General features: G+C 39.9%; 1 protein-coding gene across 5 annotated transcripts in view; it reads right to left on the bottom strand.

The window, feature by feature from the left end:
• Positions 1-7,439, bottom strand: part of ACYP2 (acylphosphatase 2) — a 180,996-nt gene extending 173,557 nt beyond the window's left edge. Inside the window, exon 1 of one of the 5 annotated variants that reach the window (XR_009357209.1) lies at positions 3,288-3,732. Coding sequence is in view for 4 of the 5 variants with exons in the window: in XM_059187664.1 (XP_059043647.1) it covers positions 3,288-3,435 (148 nt within the window). In the remaining variant the exon portion in view is untranslated. Of the gene's footprint in view, positions 1-3,287; positions 3,734-7,327 lie in introns of those variants that run through there. The other 4 variants (XM_059187667.1, XM_059187664.1, XM_059187665.1 and 1 more) reach the window with 4 other exon arrangements.
• Between the last annotated feature and the right edge of the window lie 14,488 nt (positions 7,440-21,927).

The raw sequence follows: 21,927 nt of genomic DNA, 5'->3' as shown, positions 1-21,927 counted from the left end.
TATAAGTGTATGTTCCTGAATTTCAAAGAACCAAGTTATCTAATTTTTGGAATACAATCTGTTTATAAATTAGGCTGTGTGTATTTGAGAACAAGGCAGGTAATACTCGACCCCTAGAATGTCTTGACTGCCTTTTGTCACCAAGGATGTCTCAAATTCAAACATTCTAAACAGAAATATAACGATCTTTTTGGCTGGAAAATATTTTCTATCATAAACTCCAGCAAGTCAGTTTAATTCATTGACCAATTTTTCATCAGGACAGGACAATTAAATCATTTTCCATATCTTCTATGTTCATTTTGCTATCACTGAAACCATTTTCATCAGGAATATTTTCCATTTAAATATTTTACTGACAATTTTATTTGTCAATCTGTTTTGTCCATTTTAAATATTCCCAATTATAGCTACTTCCATTGTAAATTTATTTTCATAGCCATTATTTCTAGCAAGCCAGCTTTCACTAAGATTTTAAATTAGTTAAAAAGTTAAATTAACAATGTTCCCTCTAATTATTATCCATTTTATATTAAAATTAAATTTTATTTTGATTATTGTCCATTATTTCAACATCATCATTAAGACTCAGACAAAAGGCTAATGGTTGTATTTATTTCTTAGGTAATCCATGAGAAAATAGTGGATTTTATAAGACAGAGATACAGACTGATGAAATAGTGGCAGTGTCAGCCAGCAACAGAGAAAGAGGCATAGGTCTGATTGCTTATAGACCAGGTCAAACTTCCTTGGAGCCAAACTGCCATAAATATACCCTCTGGGTCATCCAGAATCGTCCAAATGGCTGAGTCCAACGTCCTACATCAGTGTATATATGTATATGTGTTTGGTGCATTAGTTAGGAAGAAGGCAAAATAAAGATGGAAAAGTATTGAGAGGAGAATCAATAGATTATAATGATTAAGAAGAGCTTGGGCTCTAATATCAATTTGTCGAGGTTCAAATCCCAGCACCACCACTTAACTCACTGCATAACCTGGGAAAGTTAATTGTCAATGCCACAGTTTTTCAACCTGTTAAATGAGGGAAATGTTGAGATCACAACAGGATTGAGGATTCAATGAGACAACTCATGTAAAACATTGAGTACAGAGCTTGGCACATCCTAAATTCTCAGCAAATGTCAGTGTATATGTGTGCAAACATGTGATTATGAATTTGTCTTACAAACTATGTCTTGATAAATCAATAGTATACATGTACTTTTCCATTGAACATACTGCAAACTATGTGAGTTAGCCCTAAAGCGGATTTTTTAAAATCCCACTGCTTACGTGTAGTACATTTCTTTCTTATATTTGTAATGCTGCCCAAAATTGATCTTCACATAACACAACCACCATATGCACAAAAAGTATAATTATATTGTTAAAATCAAGAGAAACACATTATATATTAATAGAAAAACACTGCATAATGGAAAAGTGCAGGTTTCAGAATTTGAGAGATGCAGGATCAAATTCCATTTGTCAACTAAGGACTTGTCCAACTTAGTGAACCTCTCCATTTCTGCTTTCTCATTGTGAAGAGAGCAGTGAGACATAAATCTCACAAAATTGTGATGAGGATTAAGTAAAAAATAATAAGATGATCAGCACATGGAACATACCCCATAAATGTCACCTGCACACACACATACATGCACTCCTTAACTACTGCCATTTCTATCCAAATGACCAAATATTTTGTCAGGTGGTCTCTGCCACTATTTTCATATTCCACTGCTTCCAACGACTTACTGCAGTTTTCAATCCTCAATACCAGATCGTTGGGTGTACCCAAAGGCTTTCTATAGGGTACAAGGCCATGGATAATTTTAAGCAAATCGATTTCCAGATCTTCAACTTTCACATGTATTCTTTCCTGACAAGGGCCTGAGAAAGCACCTATGCTCTGATGTGGTTCTCCTTTCCTACCTTTCTTTTCACAGCTATCTTTGAAAGGAAGGCCCATTGAATTACAAAAAGCATACTCTTGCCCTTCTTTAATCTGACCTTGTACATCACCCTAAAGTGTAAAAACCTCTAGCGTACCAAAATAGAGTACACATCCTTTAATCAATGTTCCATAAATACCCCCAGATTTCTCCTTAAGGAATAAATTTCCAATACAAACTTGCCTTTTAAATTGAATAATGTTTATCATATCTTTAAATGTATTTTTAACTTCCTGATAGTATTCCAATAATAATCACAACAGCAACTCACGCCAGAAAGGAAAAAAAAAAAAATAATAGAGCTTTATGGCCAAAGGAAATCAAGAAAATATATCTAAATGTATATGTGTATATTTATACACACATACATACTATACATACAAATTACCAAAAAAGCTTGATAGGGTGATCGGTAAGAAAGTCTCAAACAGGGGGCGCCTGGGTGGCTCAGTGGGTTAAGCCGCTGCCTTCGGCTCAGGTCATGATCTCAGGGTCCTGGGATAGAGCCCCACATTGGGCTCTCTGCTCAGTGGGGAGCCTCTTTCCCTCCTCTCTCTGCCTGCCTCTCTGCCTATTTGTGATCTCTCTCTGTCAAATAGATAAATAAATTCCTTAAAAAAAAAAAAAAAAAAAGCTTTAATTTAAATGAAAAACGGTAAATAGTAAATCACTGCCATGCTTATGTTCCATTGGCTAAATGAGTGATTTAACATTTAGAAATAACAATAGTAAAAAGAAGCCAGACATTACATGCTTTGCAACTATTTAAATTTAGGATGAAACAAAAATTAGATGACTTAATTTTTTTAGGAGCTACATTGGCGGAGCGAGGTAAGGAGTGTCATCTCTGGCAGCGTGAACCATCAAACATCATTGAGGTGTCCTTTCTGAAACTCCGGTCAACCCAGTAGTTTTAGTGGCATCAAACGAGGACCACTAGCTCAAAGGCCCTCTCTTCCTTTCCCACCCAACCTTCTTCTTTCCCTCTCTGCCCGCCAGGCCCCGACCAAGCACCCTTTCACCCAGCGGGCTGGGAATGCCCGGCGGTGGCCTTTCTCCCTCCCGTCACACCCCGTCCCCACCCCCCCCAACCCCCCGCGTTCTCCTCTCTCCTACCCCGCCCACCCCGGCTCTTCGGCGCAGGCGCGCTCCGCTTTCTTGGCCTCCCGCGCCTGCTGTGTCATGGCAGAGCGGAAGTCCCGGCCACAGCAAGTTGGGGAGCGAGTTGGGGGCGGGGGGTTCGTTAAGATGGGTGGCGCTTCTGGTAGCTTTCTCCCCGTCCTCCCCTAACGCTTCCTTGATCCCCCACTGTAGGGGGGCGGTCCCCTACCCTGCACTCTCCCGAACACTTCGTAGTCCACGGTTTTGAGTCGCCCGGCGGCAGACATGGCGGCGGCGGTGGCAAGTCCTCTGCCGAGGAGCCGGAGCGGGATTCGGGACGCGGCGACTGCGGCAGCCAGGAGAGGGAGGGGGCACATGGGACCTCTCGGCGCACCCCGCGCCTGTCACCGGCTCAGGACGCGAGCGCGCCGGGGTCACGCGTTGGAAGGCGGCAAATGAACGGCGGATGCTGGGAACGGGGGCAGCTAAGGACACTAGAGGGAAAGAGCGCTCAGCCCCCGGCGGAGAAGCCTTCCTCCTCGTCCTGCCCTCCCTTGTGGAACCAGACTGGCTTCCCCGGGAGGGATGCGCCGGTTCCGCACTCCCGGCGATTCAGTTAACCTCGGGGCTCATTTCTCGGTCTTAAGTCAATAAAAGCCGGATTTCGTGCCCAGATGTCAATAGTTTGGTAACCAAACGTGATTGCTTTTGAAATGAGAGATCTGCTAGCTTGATGGTTGAGGGTACTTGGTTAGTGAGTTGATTTTTATGAAATGTTTAGGCGACTGCCAAATCTATTTGGCGATTTTGAGCCAATTCTTGTCTGCATCCTCTTCACCTCACTGTTGAGTCAGAAAGGTTTGGGGCCTGAATCCATATTCTTCGTAGACTGTGATATTTTCTAGGACGAAACCTAAAAAATCTAACCTGTTCTATCCTAGTGGGAACGGGGAGGAAAGTAATCGTCTTGTCTGCTCTTGACTCACATAGATTTTTTACGGTCTTGATTGTTCAGTAACATCCCAGTTGCCTACAAGGTTAAGGCACTTTGTACTTAGAGAATTTTGCTTCATGGTGAACTATTATGAAGTCTGAATTGAAAGCAACCCACCACTCCAAAGTATCTGGATACAGCTATTGATAAGCTGTTGTCTTCTAGAATTCCGAATCTTTCTACTTGTCAGGATTTGCATTTCTCAACATATTTGTTGGCTTCAATACCTTTCCATATTTCTCTGCATCTGGCCACAGAGTTAAAATAATCCTCTGCAATCTGATTCAATATTATGTGACAGTTCTTTAGGGAACACCAAAAATCTTCCAAAATTTGTTTGGGATTTGGTTGAAACGTTTTAAAGTAAAATATATTCTGGAAGTGCTAATTCAGGTAATTTTATGTAATGAAGATACTGCTTTATTGCAGAGACCTCACAACTTAATGTCTTCTCTCATCTGCCAGTTTATTCCATACAGATTCTAGAATCAACATAGATTTTTTTCAATGGCTTTCTTCAGAGTCTCTGCGTTGCATTCTGAATAAAACTGAAGGTCTCCAGCCTCCACTAACCTCTTATTACCTGCTTATCCTCATCCACAGATTATTCTATAGTTTATAAGTAAGGTATAGTCAAGGCACTTTGGATTTTTTACCTCTCTGAACATAACCTAACCTTTAAAAAAAAAAAAAAAGAAAAACTTCACTCTTAGATCTACTTTATCTAGAATACTTCCTCCTACTCTCAAATCTTCCTCTATCATGTTTAGTTGTCTGTGCAAGTACCTACCAGATTTCATCCTAATTATTTCATCCATATAATTATTTCATCCTAATTATTTAGTGTCTTCCCTGCTAGTACTGTGCCTTCCAAGAAGTAAAACTCAAATTGGGTTGAGATCCTGTCACTATCCTTAATCCTGTCACTGATAAGGTTGACATTTTCTTAGTCTTGAGTTTTCTCTACAGTTACCCAAGAGTAATTCTGCCAGCTACTATGTAGCTTTATTGTAATTTTAGAAATGCTGTGGCAACAATTAGATAACTGCAAATAGAAATGCATATAGCAACAATTGGCATTTGCTTAGCTAAAGTATTTTGGGTCTGCCAACTACAGAACATTAGTAAACAGGCATTTTTATGTACTGTTTCAGCATGGATTGCAATAATAAGTGATTCTAAGACTTTAAAAATTAAAAGCAAATATTCTTAATATTCAAGCTAATTCTAAGTAATAGAAACATCCATGCATAGAGAAATTTTTTTAAATGGAGAAAATCATAACACAACCTTTATCATATGTGTATTCTCTCTTACATATATTTTAAGTAGTTAAAAACATAGCATAAATTCAACTTTTATTCTTTCTTTTTCCATATTGTAGCCTTTCCAAAAAATATTTTATAAATTTCATGATTTTCTGTTAGGTGGGTATAAGCATAAATTTACCTACTAAGTCCCTCCTATTACACACCCAAGTTGCTTCTAATTTTTCATTACTGTAAAAAATATTATGATGGAAATACTCATGCACAGAGCTTCCTTTCCATATTTTTTGATTATTTAGAATAGAGGTAGAATACCCAAACTGTATAAATGTATGCTATTCTTGATATATATAGCCAAGTGGTTTTTCAAAGGGCTGCACCCATTTCCCTGTACCACTAACAACACCGAATGAGAGTATGACGATTTGGCTTCTGATGCAACAGATGTAAGCAGGTGGTTCACATACACTATGGGATTCAATTAGAAGAAAATTTTCGTTTTGTAACCTGAGCAATAGCCTTATAATAACTAGGCTTTGTGTTACTGCTGGTTGAAATTAAAACCTAACAAAATCAGTCCGTTTCTTGAACTCCTTAAGATTCTTTAAGGTTCAAGGGTTTCTTTAACTTTTTGTGTGTGGTGTAGGATCACGTTTAAGGTAATGTATAGAAAAGGGAAATCCTGCCTACATAATATAAGAATAAAAAATGACTAGGCCCCAGAACCTATGAAGTAGGGACAGACAATATAGTCTCTGTACCCAAAAGACATTTGAACTGAGGAGGTTTCACCTATAAATCTTTAATTCATCACCACAAAGGGTCAGTTGAGTGTGATTTCTCAAAAATTTGCTATTAAGTATAGTTAATTTCAGGGACAACCAGAATTACTTTATCCATCAACATATTTCTACCCCTGAAATAGTTTTATAATAATTATGTTAAAAGAGCAGGAGTCAACAGAATACATATGATAACTTCCACAATTGAAGAGGCCTAAACGAACCAACTCCATGATTCCCTCATGGATGGAATACTTTTTTTTTTTTTTTTAATGGATGGAATACTTTATAGACAGATGGTTAGATACTTAAAACTAAACTGAATTCAAGATCATTAGAGGTCAGACTATTAGGTGAGAAAGTAGCTAGGCTTTAAGCTCATTACAAATTATCAGAAAATTGCTTAAGCATTTTATCAGGAAAGCATATTTCTTTCCAGAAGGAAGTTCTGCCCCTGGTTTCAACCAATTTTTCTTTATCACAATCCAATTTGATATTCAAAACTCAGAAGTACATTTATCATTAAAGTCACTTCCCTCAGGGCACCTGGGTGGCTTAGTCGGTTAAGTGTATCCCTTTGGCTCAGGTCATGATCCCAGGATGCTGAGATCCAGCCGCATGTTGGGGCTTCCTGCTCAGCTGGGAGCCTGCTTCTCTTGTCTCCCTCTGCCTGCCTCTCCCCCTGTTTGTGCTCTCTCCCTCTGTCAAATAAATAACATCGTTAAAAAAAAAAAAAAAAAAAAAAAAGTCACTTCCCTCTCCTAGCCTGGTATTGCTTAGGCTAGAGAGGGGAGAGGACGTGGTTGCTTCTTCCCAATCTCAGTTTCTCCCTGCCTGCATGAGAATTGGAAAAAAGTCATACTTTTGGAATCTAGTTTGGGCTCTTCAGGTTTGGTGGATACTCAAAGCCGATTAGTTCTTGTAAAGGAACCTTTCTGGGGTGATTCAGAGCTTTTTCCCCACCAGAAATTCCCAACTTTTGTTCTCCTGATGGACAATGCCTATACTTTGGTGCGTACACACCCCTATCCCAACTTCTGTATTGAATGCTACACATTCAGCCCCTTTCTGCTGGGAGACTAGCCCTCAGCAAGAAGGGTGCATGGCTGGGATCCCTTCTAACATGAACATGGGGCCAGATCCCTCCTTCCTGTCACATCTAATTGTGGGGCTCCTATCTCTGCCCTGCCACTGAGAAGTTGCAGTTTGCTCTGAATTTGAATACCTCTTTCTGCTGTCTTGGCAGGCATCAGACAGATCATCTCCAGCCACAGCCTCTCTTCTTTACCTTCTTCAGGTATGAACCAAATACCAGTCCCTTCTAGCTCCAAGGAGTAAATGCCAAGCTCTCAAAAAAGGGAGGGTTCTTTTAAAGACCCTCTCAAGTGGGCACGTGGTAAAGGGAAAACACCTGATTTCTCTCTCCCATAGTGGGAAAGGGGAGAATAGGGAAAACCACAGCTCTCCAACCACTTTTCCTGAAAGAAATCCTCTCATGAGCCTGAGGTGGGTATTGGGACTAAGGATCTTAAAGCCAGCTTTAAAACGCCCCTTTTGCATGACGTGGTGGTGCAGTACCTCACCTTGAAATGAGGTGTAGCTATTGTTTTCGGTCTTAGGTCTTAGCTAAAACTGAGACCAAAAGTCCTACTTTTCAAATCAACAGAATTCAATATATAAATCCTGTTTGGATCCTGATTTGAAATTAGGAGTCAACCAAATATTTTTGATACCACTGGGGAAACTGAACACATGTTAACTATTAAATATTACAGCATTACCGGGGCGCCTGGGTGGCTCAATGGGTTCAAGCCTCTGCCTTCGGCTCAGGTCATGATCCCAGGGTCCTAGGATTGAGCCCCGCAGGCTCTCTGCTCAGCAGGGAGTCTGCTTCCCCCTCTCTGCCTGCCTCTCTGCTTACTTGTGATCTGTGTCTGTCAAATAAATAAATAAAATCTTTTAATAAATAAATAAATATTACAGCATTGCCTTTGTTAATATAATCATGACTTGTAATTTTGTGGTTGTAATTTTTTTAAAGGCCTTACCAAGTAGACGTGTATACTGAAATATGGAAGGGTGCTGTAAAATGATATTTGGGACTTGCTTTTAAACCCGCTGGCATTGTGGTAGGACAATGTAGATAGAAGAAACTTAGTAAGTTGGTGATAGTTATTGCAGGTAAGTCGTAAGTACATGGGGATTGGATTCACTATACTATTCTCTAATTTTGTTAATGTGTTTGAAATGTTTATGTAAAGTTTTAAAATAAAATTTAGGGGTACCTGGGTAGCTCAGTTGAGTATCTGGCTCTTGATTTCAGCTCAGGTCATGATCTCAAGGTCCTGACAGGGAACCTACTTTGGGCTTCATGCTCAGTGGGGAGTCTGCTGCTCTTCCTCTGCCCCCCACCCCTTGCCCTGCATGCTCGCTCGCTCGCTCGCTCTCAAATATTTTTCAAAAATTTTTACTTTAAAGATGAGAGAGAAGAGAGAGATATAGGGGAGGGCCAGCAGGAGAGGGAGTAGACTCCCCATTGAGCAGGGTGCCCACTTCGGGGTCCAATCCCAGGATCCTGGGACCATGACCTAGGCCAAAGTCAGACGCTTTACTGACTGAGCCATCCAGGCATCCCTTTAAAATGTAAAATGTAAAAGAGTTGATTTTTAGTCTACAAACTATGTGATCAATGATCCTCAAAACTGTCAAGGCCATGAAAAACAATGAAAGCCTGAGAAATGACCAAGAGGAGGCTAAGGAGACATCCTGATTAAAGGTAATGTGTATTCTGGATGGGATTCTGGAACAGAAAAGGGAATTTAGGTAAAAACAGGACATCTGAATAAACTGTAGACTTTAGTGAAAAAGTTATCGATAATTGGCTCCTTAACTATGACAAATGTACATACTAATGGAAGATATTAATAATAGGAGAAACTAGGTGTAGGGTATAGGAGAACTCTGCACTATCTTCATAATAATTTTATGATCTAAATCTCTTCTAGGGGCACCTGGGTGGCTCAGTGGGTTAAGCCTCTGCCTTCAGCTCAGGTCATGATCTCAGGGTTCTGGGATGGAGTCCTGCATCAGGCTCTCTGCTCAGCAGAGAGCCTGCTTCCTCTCTCTCTCTCTCTCTCTGCCTGCCTCTCTGCCTACTTGCGATCTCTCTCTGCCAAATAAATAAATAAAATCTATAAAAAAAAAAAAATAAAGCTCTTCTAAAATTAAAAATTTATTTTTCGGAAGTCCATTTTTAATATCCTATTATATATTTTCATAATAACATTTCAAAATAATTTCTCACATAGTATGTGAACAAAATTATTAGTCAAAAAAAATTTTAACTCTTTCATTAAATGGGCACATGATTTAAATTTGTAGTGATCTAAGTCAAGCTAAGATAGGACAAAACAATTGACTTTCAAAGCACCAGATCAGGCCTTAATTGGTATAAAGAAGCACAAATAGATAATTAAATATAGTAATACCTCAATTAATGAAAAGAAACATAGTTTACTTCCAGAAGAAAGAAAATACACAAAATGCATAACAATATGTCTAGGTATGAAGAAACAGTATGGAAAATGCCATTATACTTAGCACTGAATTTTTTAGAAAACAGGAAATATGTGTCTGTATGTCTTAACTAAGGAAAAGATACAGTTAAGATTACATAAAGAGAGAACTAATCCTAGATACTCTTGCTTGAACACTTAACAGAGACAACAGATGACAAAGCCAGGTTTTAAACAAAGTAGGCCCAGGCTCTGAGCTATAGCACCAAGATCAGGAAGGGGAAAAGGGTCAGACACTAACTGAGAAAAAAGTAGGCAATATAGACCCTTCTCTTCCTATTACTTCTCAAGCACAGAATTCAGCCAGTCTTACATTGGCCTTTCCTGTAGAATCGAGAAGACTATCTGGGAAAGACATTCTTTCGGATTCCTCCTTAGTTTACACACACACACACAGTGTCCACATTTACCCTCAGATCTGGGCTAGTGCCATCAAGGGTTCTCCTGTCTTTAAAACAAATTATTTGGGGGCTCCTGAGTGGCTCAGTGGGTTAAAGCCTCTGCCTTCGGCTCAGGTCATGATCTCGTGTTTCTGGGATCAAGTCCCGCATCGGGCTCTCTGCTAATCGGGAAGCCTGCTTCTCTCTCTCTCTGCCTGCCTCTCTGCCTTCTTGTGATCTCTCTCTCTGTCAAATAAATGAGTAAAATCTTAAAAAAAAAAAAAGATTTAAAAAACCAAATTATTTCATGATGCACTTGGTAGATAACTGGGTTGGTACAGAACAACCATTCCAATCTCCTTCCAGCTTGCTTTCCTGTTCTGTAGAACTGAGACGCTTAAAGCTCCATCCCATGGACATTCTTGCAATTGGGACTCCTTGTGATACAGGATCAACCATCAGAAGTTATCATGCTGGATGCGGAGGGAGGGTGTGAGTGAGGCGGAGGCCATCTGCTGCTGGCTCTGTGATAAGCACAATCAGAGAGGAGGAGCTTTCCAGTGGTGGTGGTTAACTGAGATCACAGTGACTGGAGCTTCTTGGGCACCAGGAGGCAGGGTGCAGGACATCCATGTCACTAGTTAATATCATAGCAAGTGCGGCAGATTCTGGAGTAGCAATTCCCTGGATGTGGCAGTTTCCAGTCCACGGCAGCTTCCTGACGGTGGCTGGGGAGACATAGTTTTAAAGCCATCTCAGTTCAGCACATTTCCTGACTACAAAAGAATCAGTAGCTCCCTTGGTGGCCCAGTGCTGCAGTGAAGGTCAGTCCTGAAACCTCAGCCTCAAAGTGATTCTCAACCCTATATGCACATTAGAATCAACAGGGGAGCTTACTAATTATACACATACACATGCCTCCCTCACCCTGCCCCCCAAGGTTTTGATTCAATATGTCTGCAGGAGATTCCAGAGTCTATATTCTTAAAATCAACCCAGATGCTTGGGGTATGAAGCTAAGGCTGAGAACCACTGACCCAGAGACTCTTTCATTAGCCAGTCAGCAACTCCATAAGCCATTTAATACTCAGTGTTAAATCCATTTCTGTTTAAACTGTCTAGAGTGAATTATTTTTTCTGTAACTGAACCATGACCAATGCAATGCCTGGGGACAAAATCTTCACAATAGAAGTAGATCAAAGTTTAAGCGGAGAAAGTTCAAATATGCCACCCACCCTCCTGTTAATAAAGAGGCATTAAATTTTCAGTGCTTACGAAGAGAAGAAATAAAAAGTGTAAGAATAAACAAGCTGAGAACAATCATAAAACTAAGCCTAGAGTTTTGAAATATAACTTGAGAGATTATAGTGTGAAGATTTAGGCAGCCTACATCCTATAAATTAGTTACATCATGCTCAGTTATTTTCTATGTCTACTTGCGTTGCAGCTGTACTTTTAATTTTGAAAGAAAATTAATGAAATGATAAATTAAAAAATAACCTTTCCAAAGCCTGGGTTGCTTGGATTTACTGTAATTTCTGGTCTGTTGCTGCCACCTATCATCTGTCCAAGGCAAGGCAGGCATGTGCAGGTGACTACTACTCCAACCCTTCTTCCAGAATGTTAGTACCCGCTAAGTTACCACTGTTTCAGAGTCACACTTCTAAAATACTTTCAGGTGCATGCTGAACCCTAATAATAAGCAGTTTCAGTGTTGTCAGGGCTCTTTACTCAACATATCACTTAAATATAAAAGGATCTTGACCATGAATTAATAGTAGATACAGATGTTATAGGTAAAGCAAAACTTATAAGAAAATCCATTCAGTAAATGCTGATTGAACTCCAACTATGTACAAGGTATCATGGTTCACAGTATACCCTTCTATTGCATCCTTTAAATTAACCTCCTTTAAAATCATGTGTCTCGGGGATATCTTGTTAAACTAATAAGATGGTGTTTACCTGGGCATAGAAAACTTCTGCAACATGGAAACTTGTCATCTAGAATGATTTACTTTTGGGGCACCTGGGTAGCTCAGTTGGCTAAATGGCTGCCTTCAGCTCAGGTCATGATCCCAGAGTCCTGGGATCGAACCCCATGTTGGGCTCCCTGCTCAGCAAGGAATCTGCTTCTCCCTCTGCCTCTCCCCGCTGGCTTGTGCTCTCTCTCTCTTGCTCTCTAATAAATAAAATCTTTTTAAAAAATAAAATGATTTACTTTTCACTATCATTTATAAAGTCTTGTCTTATAATGGTTGATAATAAAAAAGGTTGTTAATGAGATGAATATAATGTCAATAATCCAGCACTGAAAACATATTTTGCTGCTCTAAGAAGTTAAGTGCATAATTTTAAAAGAAAGAAAAAATTACACATATATTACCCAGCTGTTCTGCAATTATAAATTTTTCCCAAGGAAAATATTGGGAAAGGATGCAAAGATATGAATAAAACAATTGTCATTGTAAAGTTGTTTTTTACTATAAAAATTTGGAATTGGAATCTACTCGAATATCCATCAGTTTTTAAAGGTTACATACATTCCTAGGCAGCCTTAGAGAATGCTGATGTTGATCAGGGCTTCTTACCTAGAGTTCAGGATGGGCTGCAGAGGTTCAAATGCTGACTCTCTCGTGGAGCCACTGGTGGGTTCTTTGAATGCCATGTAAGGCCCTGTCTCCACAAAGCTCTCTGACATGGGGAGTGCTATTAAAGTACCCATGGAACTTGGAAATTCCCTTGCCCTGCTGGATCGCAGTGCCTTCTTTGGACAATTACTTCCAAGAGAGCTTAACCTCAAGCACCTTGCATTCCTTAAAAACCTGCAAGAGCCTCCTAGGACCTTCAAAGTCCAAACCTCTCGGCATGGTATTCTTGACCTTCCATTAGGTGGTTTGAGTCTACTGTTCCAGTCTAATTTCCCATTGACAAGGGGCTATTTTTTTTTAATAGTAGGTACTTTCTTCTATTGTGGTTCAAAAAAATCATCCCTTATGAATAGCCTGATGATTGGAATGGTCAATCCAAACCAGTTTCAAACATCATTCCTGGCATGTAACAAATACAAAACAAGTTAAAATGTGGCACGATTTTGTGCAATTGGTGGAGTGTAAAAAAATGAGAATCTATTTTAATGTGACACTAGAAGACATTCTTTGGTATAGGGGTTCTAACACGACCGCATAAAGAAGAAATCAAAGAGTATTTTTTGGCTCTGCAGTTGAACTACGCCTGAAAAGCCACAATATTTAATTTCTACCATTTTAGAATAAACTAATAGGCAAATCCCAGAAGACAAAATTGTGATTACAGGAAAAAAAAAAAAAAAGGTTATCCAGCCAGAAAATTGAAAACTAGATTTACTGCCAATAGAGTTTGGGAAGTAAAAGGGAAGAAGAACAGGTGAAGGGGACCTGTTCTCAATGACAGGTGCTCTCCTGGTTGATGGAGTGACAGTTAGAGGTTCAAGAATACTGTCTGAAATCACAGAGGTGAAAGAAACAAAGATTCGTGACAAAATCAAGTTGGGAGAAGTGAGGCAGCGGAGGAGAGAGGCAGGGCAAGCAAGCTAAATTTGCACGCATCATGATGTCTAAATCAAGAAACATTCATTTAAAGATATCAAGGTAATCACGAAGAGAACTAAAAACAGGAATTTCTAAAAGTAGTTACCTCCAGAGAGCAAGTTAAAGGACACCACAAGGAAGCAATCAGTCAAATCCAGAATATGGGACATTTCGCAAGATGACTGACCTAGTTTCTCTAACAAATCGATGGTATGGATGGTATGGGGGTGGAAGTGAGTTATAGAATAAGTGAAATTGGGCACCTGGGTGGCTCAGTGGGTTAAGCCGCTGCCTTCGGCTCAGGTCATGATCTCAGAGTCCTGGGATCGAGTCCCGCATCGGGCTCTCTGCTCGGCAGAGAGCCTGCTTCCCTCTCTCTCTCTCTGGCTGCCTCTCTGTCTACTTGTGATTTCTCTCTGTCAAATTAATAAATAAAATCTTTAAAAAAAAATAAGTGAAATTTAGGAGATGAAACAAATTCAATGTGGAGATATCATTTAGGATCCTTATTAGAATTATTTTGAAACCATTAGAAAAATTTGATTATGATTCGGATATAAGATGATGATAGAAGAAACCATTAATTTTGTTAGGTATAATAATGTCATGGAGGTTAGGTTTTTAAATATCCTTGTTAGAGGCATCATGAAGCATTTCTACATAAAATAACATGATGCCTGGGCTTTGCTTTAAAATACTCTAGTGCCAATCTCCTATAGCCTCCAAATATAGCAAGATGGAGAAACAAGACTAGGCAGTTGTTGATAATTATAGAAGCAGGGGTCACTGTATCGTTCTCTCTGCTTTTATGTATGTATGTTTGAAATTTTCCAAAAGAACAAGCTAATTTGTTTTTACATACATACATACATATATACAGACATTTATTTTTAAAGCAGGTATCTCTGAGAAATGTGATAGGGTTTGGAGAGCAGTGGAGCATGCGAGACTGTTTTATGTTAGGGATGCCTGGGTGGCTCAGTTAGTTAAGCTTCTGACCCTTGGTTTCAGCTCAGGTCATGATCTCAGGGTCATGAGATTGAGCCCCGCATCATCTTGGAGTCCGCTTGTCCCTGTCTCCCTCTTCTTCTGCTCCTCCCCCAGCTTGTTCTCTCTCTTTCTGTCTCATAAAGAAATAAATAGAATCTTTTTCAAAAATGTGTTTTATGTTTTTAGCTTATTCAATGAATATTCAATGAGTCCCTGCAATGTATGAGGCACTGTTTAGGCACACTGGGGAGAGGAAAAGAACAAGTCAAAATTCCTGTCCTACTAAAGCTCACATTCCAGTGAGAGGAAAACAACAATAGCAACAACAACAACTAAATTGCATACAAGAAGCACCTGACTGCTCAGTCAGAAGAGCATGCAACTCCTGATCTCAGGGTCATGAGTTTGAGCCCCACATACGGTGTAGAGATTACTTTAAAAGACCAAAAAAACCACAGACAGAATAAGTAAGCTTTAATATGTTAGAAGTGGATATGTGCTATGAGGAAAGAATAAAGTAGGGTAAGAGAAATCAGAGAAGTAAAGTAAAGTAGGGTAAGAGAAATCAGTGGGGCCAAGTTAAAGACAAAAATAACATGTTCAGGAAAGGGCTCGTTGGAAAACATGACATTTGAACAAAGACTTGAAGGCATGAAGATTATAAACCCTTCTGAATTGTTGCCTTTTAATTATTATGTCCATGGTTTAGCTTGATAAAAGGAATTAAAAATTACTTTAAAAATAAAATAAAATCCCCTTCCTCCTCAGTCCTCCTTCTCTGCCTATCAAAATTCTCTTTTATTCTTCAGGACAACTTTTAAGGTCAGTGTTCATGAGGTCTTTCATCTACTGACAGAATTAACTGCTCTTTTGTGTTCTCTAGTTCCTGGCTGGTAACATGTATTCCATTCTCCCATCTAATACTTATGGCTTTACTAAGCATTTTCACTTTCATTATTTTATTTATACCTCACCATACTCGTGCATAGTTTTTACTTCAATATCATTATTATTCCCACTTACCAGATGAGAAAACTAATGCTCTGAAAGAGTAAGTGACCTAAACCAGATTAGCCAGACCAAGCATCAAAATTCCAAACTCTGAATGCAAACATTACTTCTTGACCTCACTCCACTATTTCTCCACAAACAGTTGCCTCAAAGAGTCCTTATTTTATGTTAAAATATTATTTGAATCAAAGTACTATTTGCATGTGATTTGAAATGATAGAGGTCGGAAAAGCAAGGCTCCCACCTGATCAATCGCCACTGACTTTACAAGGACAAGTCGTTGTCTTCTCTATTTGTAGTTTTCTAACAGTGGTCATCTGTGTTAACTCCAGACAATATATTTACACCTTTATATATTGATCTTTTTGCCTTCAGGTATTATTTGCTGGCTTACTCCTATGAAACGGGAAGATTTTGTTTATTTGCATTGCCCTCACGTCTCAGGTTAGGTTTCCCGGGACACAGACTCTGAGACAGAGACTTGTGCGCGGGAGGCTTTGGTGACAATGCTACTGGAGTAAAGGTAGCAGGACTGAATGGCAGGAGGAGGTGACCTGCTGTGCAGAAGAAGCCTCCGCCTGTTTCAGAAGCTCTGGGGCAGGGAGACCCCTTCAGAGTTATCTTTTCTTTTGAGGTTTACTTCATTCCATCCATGACTCTTCCAAATAGGTAGGATCAGGTGCCTCTCTCCCCATGGTCACACTGCAATTCTTCCACACCTTTATCAGGACACTCATCACATTACATTCAGTTATTTGCCTCAGACACACAAATATATGTGGCTGAAATATATAAAAAATTGTAGTGGGAGCACCTGGGTGGCTCAGTGGCTTAAAGCCTCTGCCTTCGGCTCATGTCATGTTCTCAGTGTCCTGGGATCGAGCCCCACATCGGGCTCTCTGCTCAGCGGGGAGCCTGCTTCCCCTTCTCTCTCTGCCTGCTTGTGATCTCTCTCTCTCTCTCTCTCTCTGTCAAATAAATAAGGAAAATCTTTTTTAAAAATTGCAGTGGTCTTGTATTATATTCAGTTGTGATCCTAGTGTATTGCATTACTTTCACTGTTTTATTATCTACTGTTTCCTAGAAACAGTAGATAATAAAAAAATATTGAATGGATAAATGAAATATACAAATGTTCTTTACAACACGATACACCTGACCCACTATCAGCAATTGAACATACATTTCACAGTTTCCCAACAGTGTTGACTGATGTTTGCTGACTGTCCCGTATTCTCTGGCTTGACCTCAAGGTGACTGCCAAGATTTTATATTCATAGCCTAAGAATGAATAATTCTGTTTTCCCCGGGTGATGAACCAATGGCTATCATCTACTTTAGGGAAGAGACTGCAAAAACTAAAAACAAAGCAGGTAGACCAAAGGAACACTGGAAAAGAATCACCTTAATTATAAAGTGTGACTTATCAATTACTTACTTATCCAGAGTCCAGTACAATGGCTCAAATAGAGTAGGCATTCAATAAATACTTGTTGAATGACTAGAGAAAAAAGAGGAAGGAATAACAAATGATGCCCCTGCAAGTGATGCAAAGTTTCAGAAACCTCTCAGTACAGTAGGAAAGAGTGAGATGAGCTCAGATTTTAAGCAAGTAAGTTTTAAGCTGCTTGCCCAGCAGGACATAACCTAAAAATGTAAAAAGAAGGAGAAAATGCCTCGGTGGCTCAGTGGGTTAAACCTTTGCCTTCAGAACCTGCCATAGCTCAGGTCATGATCTCAGGGTCCTGGGATCAAGGCCCGCTTCGGGCTCTCTGCTCAGCGGAGAGCCTGCTTCCCCCTCTCTCCGCCTGCCTCTCTGCCTGCTTGTGATCTCTCTCTGTGTCAAATAAATAAATAAAATCTTTTTTAAAAATTTAAAAAAAGAAAGAGAAACTAAGAAATCTGGAATTGGAAATATATTTACTTAAAATCAAGATAGTGAGATGTGCTACCAAGAGATAAAAGGTCTACAAGGGTAACCATGTTTTTGTACTTTTTTAACTCTTTTGTTATTTACCTCCATGATCCTAAGTAATATATTTACACTGTTATTTTGTTGAATTTTTTTCCATTTTAGAAATTATGTATTGATTTCCTAATTACTATGGAAGATGAAGATTTAGCTTTCTTCCTGTGAGTCCCATGCCAATATGCACATTCTTCTCCCATCCTCCAATATAGTTATATTACATATGTACCAAATCAATATTCAGTGTATATTTTATTCATTTATTCACCCAATAAATACTCATTTGAATTGCTTTAAGAATTTTAATCAGAGTATATAATAACACTCACACTTTCAATCATTCCAGGCTGCCTTTTCTAGGTGTTACCTTTTGAGAAACATTAGCACAATTCCTCTGCCTATTTTTTTTTTAAGATTTTTATTTTTTAATTTATTTGACAGACAGAGATCACAAGCACACAGAGAGGCAGGCAGAAAGAGAAGGAGGGGAAGCAGGCTCTCCGCCGAGCAGAGAGCCCGATGTGGGGCTCGATCCCAGGACCCTGGGATCATGACCTGAGCTGAAGGCAGAGGCTTTAACCCACTGAGCCACCCAGGCGTCCCATCCTCTGCCTATTTTAAAGTAGGAAAATGAACATTAAATAAGTCAAATCATGTCAGTTCTTATTATGTCCAAGGCATGTGAGGGAAATCAAAATGTCTAAAACAGAATTGGGGCACTTGGCTGGCTCAGTTGATAAGAGCATGCGACTCTTGATCTCAGGGTTGTGAGTTCGAGCTCCTTGTTAGGGGAAGATTTTACTTAAGTAATAAAAAAAAAAAAAATCTTCAAACAAATAAAAATAAAACAGAATCCTTAGCCTCAAAATATCAAGATCCAGATATTCAAATCATGCAAACACACACAAAAAGTTAACAAGTTAATGCCTCCTGAGTGATGTAGCCTGGTAGATCCCGGGAGTCAGAGAAGAGGTCCCTGTGTATTGGGCTGACCCAGGACAATGCCATAGAGAAGGTGGGACAGAGTTATAAAGGATCCATTAAGATGCAAGAGTAAGTAGGGCAAAGGGCAAAGAGGAACAGGAAGAGCACTCCAGGCAGGAGGAAATCATTAGGCAGAAAGGGAGGAAACACTGTGCATTGGGGGATACCAAATAGCCCAGCCTGACGGCAAAACAGGTCCATGGACAAGAATGGCAGGACAGAAAGGGGCAAGGACAGATGAGAGCAGAGTGTAATCAGGCTTGAATGTCAACAAGAGAATTCCCAGCATTTTCCCATCTTGTGGCTCCATTAAAATTTACTAAGCAATGATGCAGGGATGTACAAAGTTTTCAGTTCAGTGGGGGAAAAAAAGTGCTCAATTATGATTGAACATATTAAAATGATATGCTGGAGGACTAAATTCTCACATTGGAAAACAGTAATAACTCAATAGCATTAATATTACCAAAATATGTAGTTTTAAAAAATCAACAATACTGATTGAACTAGTAATGTTACTTATGCTACATTAACACTTAAGAGTGGTTTATCAGCTTTTTCTGTGTTCTGGCAATTGAAGTAAACCCTGAGAAGTAAAGATGAGTAAGAACCAGTCCTTTGTTGGAAGAAGGCTCAAGAACCAGTCCTTTGTTGCAAGGAGTTCATGGTCTAGCAATAAGACAAACATTCTCAACCCCTTTTTGCATCATTCCAGGGTATCTCTAGGATTCTCTAGACTAAACATCTGGGAATTGTTAGAGTAGAAGTTCTGCTAACTATCTTTATCAATCAATCAATCTTACTATCTTATCTTTCTTACTTTCTCATCTACCCATCATCTAACACTCAGCAGCCACGTGAATGCACCACTGACTCAGAAAAAGGCCACTGCAGGCAAAACAGAAAGTTAGGTCATAACCACTGGGGCTGAGAAACAGGGATGTGTGTGATCAAGCACAACTTTACTTCTATCTTCCATGTGCTCTTTACGAAGAGTTAAGCAGGGACAACCTTTCCCCGAATCTGAAATGAAAACGATGCCAGTTTCCATAACTGATCTTAATCTTAGCTCAGTCTTAATTAACAGATTGTTCACTCTCATTTTAAGTGACACTTTAAGTCACAGTCTTAATTCATAATTACACTTTCCAGCCCAAGATGTCAAATAGAATCTGAACTTGATTTAAAGGTGGTTTTTCCTGTTTGCCTGGCTGGCTCATGTTGGTAGAGCTTGCCACTCTTCATGCTGGGGTTGAGCTCAACCCCCATGTTAGGGGTCGAGATTGCAATGAACAAATGCATGAATGAATGGGTAAAGAAATAAATTGATTCTTTTCTACCCAGTTCAGTCCTGTTGCAGACTACAAACCTGCAGGGAGAGAGGGGGTTTTTTGGTTGGTTTCTCCCCCTCCACCTCCAACTCCAATCTCAGTTTTCAGGCCAATCTCAGATCCCTGCAAGGGAGCAGGGAGTGTGGGGTAGGAGGAGAGACTGTGTGCTCCCTGGCCTGGCAAACATGTAATAAGTTAGCACTGGGGCACCTGGGAGGCTCAGTCAGTTAAGCGTTTGCCTTCGGCTCAGGTCATGATCCCAGGGTTCTGGGATCTAGCCCTGAATTAGGCTCCCTGATCAGCAGGGTGTCTGCTTCTCCCTCTCCCTCTACCTCCCCCACCGCCCTGCTCATGCTCTCTCTCTCTCTTTCTCAAATAAATACTAAATAACTTTTTTTTTTTTAAATAATAGGTTGGCTCTCTCATGAGCCATTTGCATGGGTTCCTCAAAGACCACCCCACTTTTTCTTCTACCACTTTATATCCTTGATCTAAGAGTCTTGAGAAAATCTCTCTTGTAAACTCTGCATATGGGAATCTGTCTCTAGCATTTCACATCTATTTTATTTTGGTGTTCTGGATAAAACTTCAGTTTTAGGGGGGGTGCCTGGGTGGCTCAGTGGGTTAAAGCCTCTGCCTTCAGCTCAGGTCATGATCCCAGGGTCCTGGGATCGAGCCTCACATTAGGCTCTCTGCTCAGCAGGGAGCCTGCTTCCTCCTCTCTCTCTGCCTGCCTCTCTGCCTACTTGTGATCTCTGTCTGTCAAATACATAAATAAAATCTTTAAAAAAAAAAAAAACTTCAGTTTTAATATCCTGCCACCTATCTATCCATCTGTGCATCCATTTATCCACTATCTACCCATCGATTTGTCCTAGGCAATACTTTTAAGGAAGAGTTCATGGCAATAATGAAGTACAAGAGAATAGCAAAAGATATGGAAGAATGAATTTAGCATGGCAGTGACAATGAGATTGGGAATATTTAGCATTAATGAATACCAGGGTACACTTTAGTTTCTAAAATGTATGTGTGTCTAGAAACAACTACAAGTGTGTTTTCTTAATTTGGACGTCTCCATAGATTAATATTCTACTTTTCGAATGCCTCATTTTCATTGAAGATTTATATCTAAGTCACATTGGCTCCCAGAACTTTCCAGCCATAACTTACCATTCAATAGTGTATACAAAACCAGTCTCTGGGAAAACCATCATTTCTAAATTGTCATTTAATAGCAACAAGATTTAGTAGAAAACATGAATGTGTGATAGTTTTAAATAGCTCTCATAGTTGCATTTAGACTTGAGCATTCTGTAGCACAGTATTCAGTAGGTATCCTGGTAAGTTCAGAAAACACTGTGCTAACCCGTTAATACATAACATTATCCTTTTTCTGGGATTTCCCAGAATTTTTTTTTAAGATTTTATTTATTTGATAGGGAGAGACATGGGGAGAGAGGGAACACAAGCAGGGGCAGTGGGAGAGGGAGAAGCAGGCTCCCCGCTGAGCAGGGAGCCTGCTGTAGGGCTTGATCCCAGGACCCTGGGGTCATGGCCCTAGCCCAAGGCAGACACCCCACTGCTGAGCCACCCAGGTGCCCTGGGACTTCTCAGAATTTTAAATAAACTAATGTGCTTTGAATCTGAAGAAGATAATGTGATATGCAGTGTTTCCAAACTTATTTGACCGCAAAGCACTTTTTTTTTTTTAAGATTTTATTTATTTATTTGACACAGAGAGAGAGATCACAAGTAGGCAGAGAGGCAGAGAGAGAGAGAGAGCAGAGACCCCGATGTGGGGCTCCATCCCAGGACCCTGAGATCATGACCTGAGCAGAAGGCAGAGGCTTAACCCACTTAGCCACCCAGGTGCCCCAACGCACTTTTTTTCAGATGGGAAAACAGTTTAGGAAACACTGATTTCATTCCTTCCACTGTAGAAGTCTGCATTTGTTTCAAATGCCTAGCCAATGTACCTGCATGCTCGCATGCAGCACACGCACACAGGTACA

The sequence above is a fragment of the Mustela lutreola genome, chromosome 9 (assembly GCF_030435805.1).
Source record: "Mustela lutreola isolate mMusLut2 chromosome 9, mMusLut2.pri, whole genome shotgun sequence".
Classification (NCBI taxonomy): Eukaryota; Metazoa; Chordata; class Mammalia; order Carnivora; family Mustelidae; genus Mustela; species Mustela lutreola.
The sequence above is the reverse complement of the archived record's forward strand: the minus strand, read 5'-3'. Positions and strand labels throughout refer to the sequence as shown.